Genomic DNA, 12,160 nt, shown 5'->3' on the forward strand with positions numbered 1-12,160 from the left:
AAAACATCTAACATGTGCTGTCTCTCTGATGGACTCATTCCTGATCCTATCCATCCTGGTAACTCCCAAAGTGAAGCTTAGCATCTGAGAGCAGAAAGCCACACAGTCAAGGGGAGAACATTAAAACTCCACAGAGAAAGGCCCCATGTCAGAATCCAATCCAACCAGGGACCTTCTTGTTTTATGAGGCTGAAGCACTAACCACAGCCACTGTGGTGCCCCTATGATATTATTTTAATATGAGGTGTGGATAATATATCATCACATGTGTGCCAATCTGCTACCTCAGTGAAAGAGAAATGTCACCTAACAGGATTTTCTGATTGACAGTAAGATGAGAACAACTGTGCTCCAATCCCACTTACTTGTCTGTTACCGTCCAACTGATAAGATGGACGCTATCTCAGTGATGTGACAGATATGAGAAAATCAGGCCAGTCAGCACTCTACAGGTGTTCATTTCTGTCTGTAGGAAAATATTAACCTGTTAGCTGCAGATTAATATTTAGACAAAGAGAGACTCCGTGTGGAAGCAGAGGAGAACTCACCATACCTCCCCAAAACCTGCAGCGATTGGAAAGGAAAAGCAAGCAGTCTTACTGCTCATCTCCTGCTTTAGTAGTACCTTCCCGTTGCCTGTCGGTAGCAGCTCATGCAAAATCATTTTCAGCTCAATGCCATCGATCTGCAGTGGAAACATTGAGGTCCCACAGTGATGATGGTAGAGCTGTTGCTGAGGGGAACAGCTGTTTCTAATAATAGTCTCAAGGAAAGTCTTCTTCTGCAATGGGACAGTAACACACACACAAACATACACAAAGTTTGTCCTCTTTCTTATGGTGTCCTCAGCTGTATGAGCCAGCAGGTTTGTAGCTGCCACTGCATGTAAAGTAATGTCCTTTGCCGTTTGTTGTTCAATGCTCAATGACTGCAATAACAGCAGCCCAAATGATTAATTCCTTCATGTCAAATGTCTGTTCAGATAACGTTCAGTTTTGTTTTCTTTGCAATCCCCACTTTGGCCCAAATGCTTTGTTGGTTTAAGGTGCACACATGCTATCACAGTTTAGCCCACCTAAAAAGGTCTGAAGGTCGAGACTAGAGAAAGACTGCTGAAACAGTGCATGAGTTGATACATTATTGAACTTCTGCTTATGTTCGGCTCGATCTTGTCAGAACATGCATCCATGTTGAGGTTATCCATCCATCCATCCATCCATCCTTACATATATACATAAATTCACTTGGAATATTACGAGCAACATCTTGAGCAGCATCACACTCAGCACAGGGGCTCCCCTGGGCTGCGTGCTCAGTCCCCTGCTTTTCACCATGCTGACTCACGACTGCAAACAAACTTACCTATTTCCATCTGTGATTGATGGAACAAGTTTGCGGACAACACAACTCTGGCGGGTCTCATCACCAAGGACGACGAGACCCACTACAGGAAGGAGGTTGATCTAAACACGTGGTGCAGAGATAACAACCTCCTGCTGAACATCAGTGAGACCAAAGAGATTGTTGTTGGCTTTTAGAGAGGTCACTCCAAGCACTCCCCACTGACCATCAATGGTGCTGCTATGGAGAGAGTAAGCAGCACAAAATTACTTGCCGTGCACATCAGTGAAGACCTGTCCTGAACCACCAACACAGCATTACTGATGAAGAAGGCACACCGACGCCTTTACTTCCTTCACAAATTCAAGCCAGCAGAAGATCCCGCACCCATCATGCCACCTTCTACCAGCGCATCATTGAGAGTGTCCTGGCTAGCTGTATCACTGTGTGGGACAGGAGCTGCACGGACTACAACAGAAAAGCTCTGCAGCACATCATGAACACAGCTGGAAGGACATCGATGCTCCACGCCCCTCCCTGAAAGACATATACACCACCCACCTCACACGTAAAGCATCCTTGAATGTGAGCAACGCGAGCCACCCTGCACCCAGCCTGCTCAGCCTCCTTCCTTCAGGGAGAAGGTCCTAGAACTTCTGGGATCCCTCCACCAGACTCACCAACAGCTTCATACACCAGGCTGTCAGGATGTTGAACTGTCTTACCACCATCCCACTCCCTACATTCTGTCCCTACCCCAAGAAGCTGAGGACACCAACTTTCTGCAGTCAATCACTACAGACCTCCAAACCTCATGTGGCCATCAGATTAGCTCAAAAACAGTGTGCAGAGAGCTTCATAGAATGGGTTTCCAAGCTGAGCAGCTGCATCCAAACCACACATCATCAATTGCAATGCAAAGCGTCAGATGCAGTGGTGTAAAGCACGCCGCCACTGGACTCTAGAGCAGTGGAGATACGTTCTCCAGAGTGACAAATAGCGCCTCTCCATCTGGCAATCTGATGGACGAGTCTGGGTTTGGCGGTTGCCAGGAGAACAGTAATTTTCTGACTGCATTGTGCCAAGTGTGAAGTTTGGTGGAGAGGGGATTATGACATTTTGGACAATTCCATGCTCCCAACTTTGTGGGAACAGTTTAGAGCTAGGCTCTTCCTTTTCCCACATGACTGTGTACCAGTGCACCAAGCAAGGTCCATAAAGACATGGATGACAGAGTCTAGTGTGGTTGAACTTGACTGGCCTTCAGAGTGTCCTGACCTTAACCTCATAGAACACCTTTGGGATGAATTAGAGTGGAGACTAAGAGCCAGGCTTTCTCGTCCAACATCAGTGTGTGACCTCAAAAATTCCCTTAAACACACTCCTGAATGTTGTGGACAGCCTTCCCAGGAAAGTTGCAACTGTCATACTGTAGCTGCAAATGTTGGACCAACACCATACTAAACCCTATGGATTAGGAATGGAATGTCACTTTAGTTCACATGCGAGTATAGTGAGTAAATATTTTGGCCATGTAGTGTATCATCGTTTTGGGGGTTAAAGTATCCAATTATTTGTTTTTGATGATTGAAGGTTTTCAGTTGGATACATGAATTCATTCATTACTTATCCATAAGTAAATCTTATCTCGGCCAATTGGGTAAGAAGTAGAGAACACCATGAACCGGTGAGCTGTCAATCACGGAGCCACGTATATAGAAAGGCAACTCTTCTTTATCCCTTATAGCCTTCACTTAACCTACGACATTTGTTTGTTGATGCGTTTTTGGTTTGTTTTGGGTTTTTGAACCAACGCACACACAGAACATTTTAACTTCAATGTCCTAGCAGCTTACAGATTCCGCATGTGAAAGCGGCTTTGTTCGGATGATTTTAACAAATACACTGATGAGAGTGAAAGAATAGTGAAATAAAACTATTTTCTTAAATTTGATCCAAAAAGGAGTATTTCCATGTTGTTATACAACACCACAATGTAACAGTTACCATTCTGAGAAACTGGATGCATCAATTACCAGCTCGTGTAGTTCCTACTGACAATGTACTGATTATGATGAGATGATCAACAACAGACACTGGCACACTGTTGACTACCACCCATCAGGGTTTTCTTTTGCCAACCAACCAGCATGCTCCCATCACTTCTCCTTGTTTCCATGCCAACCACAGCATGCATTCACATACAGGTGGGAAGTGACAATTCAATATAAGTCAAGGCCTCTGCAGGAAGGAACTGCAAGACAATGGCAATGACTCTCCTTTATTAAAGGGAAAGTCATAAATTGTATAAATACATTTTGTCCGGTAACCATATGACATATTTAAATTCTTATCAGCCTTACAGAATTGAATAACTCATAAACAGTGTGACTGATTCTGTGTTTCAAAAAAAACTTGGAAATATAAAATATGCAGTGCAGAAATTTGTATTGATGCTGGTGAAGTAAATGAGAAAAAAAGAAGCCAAGTGAGCAGAACAGATTGCAAAAAGATTAGTTACAAAAACAAAAGTCAAGTGACTTGACAAAATAACTGGTATGGGAATTTGAAAGACGAATTAAAATTAGAATTTGACTTCTAAATGTATTTATAATGTGCTTTCCTTCAAACTGCTGCACAATCAAAAAGATACCGAACCATTCATACATTGTCTGGCAAAACTGCAAGACCGGAATAAGTTACAGTAAAACAAAGTGCAGAAATCATACTGAGATATTTCCTGTAGCTCCGATAGAGGATGTTGCATGTCCCAAGTACTGGAGACATACAGTATTTATGTCTTGCTAAATAACTACTGAATCAGTGGACTCATATTTCAGGAAAAAGTTCAGGTGAGTTAAGTTCAATATCCTTATGCCATTCACAGTATCGAATTTCGGAGTCGTCCACCTGACCAACCTCTCAGGCAGGCTCATATCAGCTGTGCTCACCATTCATCTTCTCAGAAATAACATCTCTGCCCACATGATCGAATTATATAGCCTTCTAATGGCTGTGTCTGCAAAAGGAGTGAAAGCCAGAGGTGTTAAAAGACTTAATGGGAAGGTGGGGGGTAGGGGTGGGGAGGAGGGGCAACTGAAATCTATAGCACTACTTCACGAAATGCTTTGGTTACTGTCATTAAGACCATCAGCCGGACTACTAGAACTTATTTCCGACAAGATTTCCGCGACATATGATCGCTGTGGACCAGCCTTTGATTTGCAGCTCTTGCATCAAGTCTAGTGCTGTGGTTGCTGTGGGTTACCTTGTTTTTTTTTCTTTATTTTTTTCTTCTTAGCGGATCGTATCCGGCCCCTGGTAATTTATGAGTTGCAAGACATAACAATTGTTAAGACTTGCTGGCCAATAAGGTTAAAACATGCCATGTTGAATTATCATCAGAATGAGCTGCTGCAGAACAAGATACATCCCGACGCTCAGATACCTCATGGATGTTGAGATGAAATGCTGCATGTGTAACATCTAACAAATCCTGTGCTAAGACTTGGCGGTGACCAATCAATATCAGTAGGGATGTGGACGTAAAATGCGCAATTCTTTTATATGTAGTCGGAATTAATCTATTACTGGCCTTCTGTTATAAAAAAGAAGAAAATGAATAGAAAAATAAATAAATAAATTAATGTAAGAGGATTATCGGATACATTCTATTAATTGCACAGAATATAACCTGAATTTATAGTGAACGATAAGATGTTAATGCAATCCCGTCATCCAAGACAAAATATGATTTCAGTCCCCAAATTGACAATCATGATGACCTGAGATAGCTATAAGGAAGTGATAAGGGTTGCAGGGTTTCCAGGGATGTAAATGATTTAACACGCTGGTGCAGTGCACACCTACCTGGCAACAAGAAGGTCCCTGGTTTGATTCTGACGGGTAGTAGGTTAATCGATTACCCCAATTTGCCCCCCCCTGTGAATGAGTGAGTGAATGAGGGAGTGAATGGCTGTTTGCCCTGTGGTCTTCAGTCTCCCTGCAACACTGACTGCAGGATTAGTGGTTTAGAGAATGAATGGATGATTCAACATGCATTTTTAATATCATTATAACAAAAGTGAACCATCTGAAATATTTAAGATTAAACTATCGAGACACGGTCTTTTGAATTCAGAGGTTGTAGGCTGCAATTGAAATTGATTAAATGTCAACTACGTAATAGACAAAGCTATCAGACGTATTTGGTAGACCACTAGTATTATACACAGATAAATTCGAAAAGGACTGAAGGCAGCATGTGCACTTCACTTAACAGCTGCTTGCTGCTTATGTGATGATTAGTTTTGGCAGTAGTGAGCTTTCTCAAGCCTCGGGGGGCTATGTTTTCTTTCTCAGAATATGACACTTGAGCACACAGCCCTCATAGATACCACGCAATGACAGGGGGAAAAAAAAACAACCAAAAAAAAAAAGGAAAACACCGCAACAGACCAACACTGGTTGCCATGGTGCTGGATCTACCTGTGCTCATCAGAAACAAAACAAACTGCGCACAGAGTTGAGCTACACACAGAAATGGAGCATTTCATTCAACTGAATGAAATGAACTGTCTTTGTGTTAAATGTTGGTTTCTAATCCATCCACCTGGAATCCCATTTCTTTAGGGAATATCATTTCAGGCCATGTTTAGTCCTTAGGTATATCTAAACATGAGTGAATGGTTGTAGGTCTCTATATCTGGTATAAAGATGCACAACAACCCTGTGAACCTGTGTGCCGGATAGGAGGAATAGATAATGGATCAATGAATGAAGTCACAGGTCAGCTTTGACTTATCTAGACAACAAAAAATTGGCTTACACCGCTTTCTAATGCAGGAGTAAAATTTCATCATTTTACATTTGAATTTGCCAAACTAAAGTCTTCCACAAAATGCCAGACAATTACGTTCGCCATCAGTCCATGGATTGTCGCTGTCATCATCTTTCACAGTGGTGAAAACCCCACTCTCTGATTGCACTCTGCTATTGGGACTGTAGCTCCATATCTTCCTCACTATATTACTATGAGAAGGACTTTGTCATTATGCGTGAATAGCTTAGACACCCAGGCAGGACATCCATCATGCTTGTGACACCACAGATGTCTGTGCTTCTGCCACCAAAAAATTAGCCACAGGCACCCAAAAAATATGATTTCTGGTGAGTTATAATAGAAATAAAAATAATAATAAGAATAATAATAATGTTTTTTAATCAGGTATTTAATTTTTTTTTCTTCTGAGACGTTTTAAATTTTGTAATTACAAACTTATTCCTACGTACATTAATATTAATAAATACTGAAAAATATATAAAAATAAAACCATGTGAAATATAAAAATGTTAAGCGGTAATTTGGGATTTTGATGTCCATCTTCAGTGTGTACCAACCACACTTAGACCTGACAACCTAAAAACATGTCGGGGGAATTGCACAGGCAGAGAGAAGGTAATATCCACTCACTTTGCATGCAGGGTAGAGACGCAAGACCTCACTGAGTAAGCAGCGAAACATCATGTTGCATTACTGAGGCTTTACCTCAGCAGGTTCCCAGGCCTCTGACGGCACAGCATGTCTGATGACTGGGGCCTGACAATGATCTGTTGTCTGCTCACTAACTGCTAGCCTCACGATCCACAGAGACACACAGAGTCTGTCGGCTGGAGTCCCGTCAATGTTAAGAATGAGGATGCATGATTTGTTCCATTGTGACATGAAAAATTTCCAGAGGATACTGAAGGAAGTCACTGCGGTCCGTCTTGGCAATAATGTGTCATGAGCTAAACAACTGATTGCCATGAAATATGCCAAAGCATAATACGAACATGATATTGATCCGTTACCGGAATTTCTTAATATATTAATGCGATACAAAATATTGTTTCCATATCATGCAGAAAGGATTTTTCTATAATTTCTATGTTTAGAATTAGGTGCCTGGGTCTTGATGCGCTCATCAGGGAGACTAGAGGGTCTTGTTCAGTGACCATCACCACCAGTCCCTAAACTCAGACGGGCCATACAAAAAGACACCCGTGCTTGAACATCACTAAACAGTTTCATGGGAAAACCTATAAAAAAAAAACAAAAAACAAAGACTATATTTGTTATAGATAAGTTTGGTCAGGTCCAGGTCATTTTTCAAACTTTGGCTGAATGCAGTGGCAGAGAATCCCAAATAACGTGACAAATGTTTCTATAAAAAAAGAACATTCTCAATGAAAGACTCTAAAATGTATATTTTTGGCTCAATATCAATTTCCCGAAATGTTAAATGTTAATAAATTAAAAAACAGTTTGCCTTTTTCATTCTGTGGATTTCCCCCCCCAAATCTTATATCTAAAGTGTTTTATCTTATGGTAACATCAATTCAGATTATAAACACAGCCACAGTCTTATTTTAACATTCAATTGACAGTTATTTTTCTTTAAGGCATAATAAAAGCTTAAGTAACATTAAAAAATATGGGAATGTTTCCTCTTTGCTAGGTTTATTGTTGTATGTGTGTCAAATATTTATTTTAAGCATCAGTATATGGCACAAAAATGTCTAAATCTATATTATGGAACACTCATAAAAGGATACGTAAGATTAACATAAAATCAAGGAGCAGGGAAAAAAAATGAATATTTAAATAATCATCAAATGCATTTAGTTGGCCCAGCTGTAATACCTGCAAGCTGTAAAGTAAAAGACCCGCCCATTATGGTGCTCCGACCGGCACAGAGTTAGAAACCAATATTTTTCAAGGTGGACTGAACATGTAATGTTTAAGCTACAACAGGAAAGACTTGTGATCATGATTAACCCTGGAATGCGTCAACGCATAAGTTGTTGTCAACCCATATCTATGAAGACTCTGTTGACATATTTCATTTTATTTATTTAGATTGTTATGTTTTGTTTGTCATTCTAACAGAATAAGGCTATGTCTTATCATTGTCATATTTTTAACGCTGCCATAACGTTGATCCTGCAGGAAGAGTTGCAGGGATGCACAGGGATTCTCACCTTCGACAATTTAGTGGCTTCAGTTAATTTACTGCATTGTTATAGACCCAGAGATTAAACCAGACAACCTAGAGAAAATGCAAATGCTCACACAGAAACTAACTTTCTTTCACATATGTAGAATTATAAGCTATTTCTATTGCTCAATTTTATTGTCTTGTGTACGCCTGAGAGGCAGTCTAGTCATCCCACGCATACCGCAAAACCTATGCTAGCCTCAACCGTCACAAGTTGATCGTGAACTCTAACCCTACTTACCGGCCTAATTTGAATTTTGAGGCTGTGATAAATGTCATTTGACCCAGCGGGCTTTTCCAAGCCCACACATACTGTAGATAAACAAGGCCATGCACACAGACACAGACACAGACGTGCACACGGGTCTTCACACAGCGGACTTGCTTTCTCAGGCGGCGCAAGTACATTTCCATTCTGCAGACCCTCTGCTGCTTTTCCTGGACCCCCATCCTTGTGTCAACTCACAGACAGCCATTATGCAATTACTGCATTGAAGCCAGAAAACCCAGCATACAGACATGTCCTTCTCTCACTGGCTCTCAGGTAGCCCATCCTCTTGACACTCAGCTCAACATCTATGCTGCAGGCCACAGGAGCGTGCGTAGAATCGATAAACGGCTCTATCACGCTCTGTGTTTTCGTGTCTCTCTGTCTTGTTAATCCCAGGACTCTGCTCCTTCTGACACCACAGAATAGTACTTGGTGCTTAGCTGTGACACATTGGGGAATGCAGATTACTCAATATTGTGTTGACAAAAGATGCCCGGAGGGAGTTGGGGGGGGGGTTGATCAGGCCCCTAAGAACTTCTTTTCAGGGAAACGGGACCTCAGCATAAAAATATTTAACTATCATTCATTTTGCTGTCTTTTAAATGTAAGAAATCTCTCTGTCCTATAGCCTTAACTGATTAAACAAAAAGACTTCGTCCTATTTTTTGTCAGTGACTATAATACTTATTTTCTCTGTTTTTAATATGTTCTTGTAATGCCATTAAAGACAAACTTTTCAATTTTTTTTTAAAAAGTGAACTAAAGCAAATCAGAAATTAGAGGCACAGCATGTGTCCACTCCTACCGCTAACAAGCACATGCGTGAGTCTGGTAAAAAAATAATTGTAACTTTTATTTAAAGAAAATAAAATGAAATAAAATAAGATGACAGTTCAATCAGCCTAGTGATGAGTAGTGATTTGTTATATTTGGGATGCTGGAAAAATGTGCACTGAGAGGGTTTCATAGCTTGTACTAACAAGTCAACGTTGCGCTGGCGGGGAAAGTTAAGTTCTTTTATCCTGGGTGTGAAACGGTGATGAGTCCCAAAAAAGGTCAGAAAAGCGGGGGCGCTGTCCATCTTTCGCCGTGAACTGAAACATACCTCTTCACCAACACTACCCCACTAATCGCACTTAGCCCCCACCCCAAAAAAAAAAAGAAAGAAATAAAATAAAGAAATTAATGTATGTATGTATATGGTTTTGAGATGGCTATTTGGTAGAGTGGTCACTTCTGACTTCCAACTACTGGTACTTCGGATCTTCGGTGACTGAATTGCACTTTTTGTGAGTCGCTTTGGATAAAAGCGTCTGCCAAATGACTGTAATGTAATGTAATTTAATGAGTGACTAGATAAATGTTGATAATTTCTGACTAATGGCAGATTTAATGGCAGATAATTAATTTGTATTAATCAATTCATTCATTCGTTATCTAAAGCGCATTAGATAAAGACTGGGGAGGGCATGGAGCCCATCCCAGGTCTACATCTGAACCGGTTGCTGATCAATCACAAGCCCACATATAGAGATATGAGACAATTCAACCTTTCAGTCTCACCTCTGGCCTAAAAAGCCAACTGCACATTTTTGGACCGTATGTGTGGGGGGACACCAGCGGACCCCCGAGCAGAATGGCCCCTTGCCCCTGGAATTGAACCGGCAACCCCCTAGGCACAATCACTAATCACGACGGCTAGTATTAGAAAGTTAGGGTAACTTCCTACTGACTATTAATTTAGCTTATTCTACTTTTTTAACGTGATTGGAAAGGCGGCAACATAGCGCCTTGTATCGGTCAATCATCACTTGAAAGCAGGTCGGGGGCCCCCGGGCTCCACATGAATCCCCAACCTGCGTCTGCACGGAACACGCAAGCGTACGAGCGGAAACTTACCATGTTGACTTCGGACACCATGTCTATGCTGGCGATGTCTATGCTCATACCCACGTCCACGGGCGCGCCTGCGTGGAGGAACCACGGACAAACATTAGGCAGCTGCGGCCGCTGCAGCCGCTCGGGCTCAACCGGCGTCTCTTACCTCCGAAGTCAGGCCGCAGACGAATGTCATAGCCCTTGAGAAGCTTGTCCACGGTGGATTTCACGAAGGACATGTTGCCGGGCTCGTTGGCGCTGGAAAAAACAGAAATTTAGAGATCATAAAAAAAAAAAAATGAGTGTGTAGAGATGAGATGCGTGACGCGGCGGGTTCACCTTTGCGCCCCGCAGACGGCGGTCACCAGCAGGAACGGGCAGCAGAGCCGCAGGGCAGCCCACATCTCCGAACTCCGAGCCCGCCGGTGACTTTGACGCAAGGATGCAACTTATTATTCCGAGGTTCCTCCGCGTCGTTTCACGCACATCCGAGCGTCTGGGCGAGTGGACGCGAACCCATCCGCGGGGTTAAAACGCGGGGGGGGGGGAAGAAAAAAAAAAAAAAAAAAAAAAAAAAAAAAAGAGACTGCGGCGCTCAGGATCTCCAGATGGAAGATCTCCCCCCTTTCTCTCTCTCCCTCTCTCTCCTCAGATGAGTCCAGCAGATCTGCGTCAGGCTCGTCCTCCTCCCCACCGCCGCCGCCGCGCAACTTCTAGATGTTTAAAACACGGAGCCGGTAAGCCTGTCTCCCCGGTGAGAGAGGGAGGGATGAAGAGGAGAGAGAGAGAGAGAGACTCCTACATTCATCTCGCGTCTCGCTTTGCGCACCAACTTAATTAATTGTTTCAAATCCCAGGAAATGCATTAAAAAGGCGATGGTCGACTAACCGATGGCAGATAAGACGCCGAGCTGAAATGGTTTCTACTCGGGGTTTGTTAGGGGATGGAGAATTATCAGTCTGCCTCATGTTGGCAGCAGCTTTTGGAAAACTAATTATCATCCCTCTGATGACAGTAGTTGTAATAGTGATAGTCAGTAATCTGGGCTTCTGAATGTTTTTTTTCCACACGGCCCAACCCCACCATCAAAAATCATTCAAATGACTTCCATATATTGACAGAGGACAATTACAATCACCAATAATTTACATTTATTTATTTTAGTCGCCGTTTCATCACATGCGCAGGGAAGATGAAAAAGCAGACAGTTTTACTTCTAGACTGAGGAGATAAGATTTAAGGGGTGGTTTAGATTTAAGAAAAAAGATGCTGTTTTAAGAAGTATCTTGCAAAGATGACCTGCTAAACGTTCAATATAATATTCCCTCTCTGTCACCTGGAAAAGCAGTGAAAAGGATAAGTCTGTCACGGGTCGCACTCGAGCAGGGAACCACACCTCAGAGCAGAAATCTGGATCGAAAGCGCTTCATTGCTTTGAAACGGCAGGTAGGGTGTCGCTGGTAAGCCCCTGGCCCCGAGACAGAGCTGCACAGGGCTGGGTCTCACCAGGACGGGTTGCAGGCGGGACAGGGTCAGAGGTTACACCGGCCGACTGGGCCCGGTCGCAATGGGGTTGGGGTCCGGTCATGGCAAGGATGGGGTGGTCGTGGCAGGGCGCCGCAGTGGTCT

The 12,160-nt window shown here is 42.5% G+C and overlaps 1 protein-coding gene across 2 annotated transcripts in view; it reads right to left on the minus strand.

The window, feature by feature from the left end:
- The window catches only part of gabrb1 (gamma-aminobutyric acid type A receptor subunit beta1), a 55,527-nt gene extending 44,364 nt beyond the window's left edge, over positions 1–11,163 (minus strand). For both annotated transcript variants that reach the window (XM_086160148.1, XM_086160147.1), the window contains exons 1-3: positions 10,870–11,163; positions 10,697–10,788; positions 10,552–10,619 (exon numbers count right to left, since the gene is read on the minus strand). In XM_086160148.1, the coding sequence (XP_086016274.1) occupies positions 10,552–10,619; positions 10,697–10,788; positions 10,870–10,934 (225 nt within the window). In that variant the 5' untranslated portion in view covers positions 10,935–11,163. The remainder of the gene's footprint in view (positions 1–10,551; positions 10,620–10,696; positions 10,789–10,869) is intronic.
- Positions 11,164–12,160: the final 997 nt, after the last annotated feature.

Source organism: Fistularia commersonii, chromosome 15 (genome assembly GCF_037954325.1).
Source record: "Fistularia commersonii isolate RoL2024-O1a breed Wild chromosome 15, RoL_Fcom_v1.0, whole genome shotgun sequence".
Classification (NCBI taxonomy): Eukaryota; Metazoa; Chordata; class Actinopteri; order Syngnathiformes; family Fistulariidae; genus Fistularia; species Fistularia commersonii.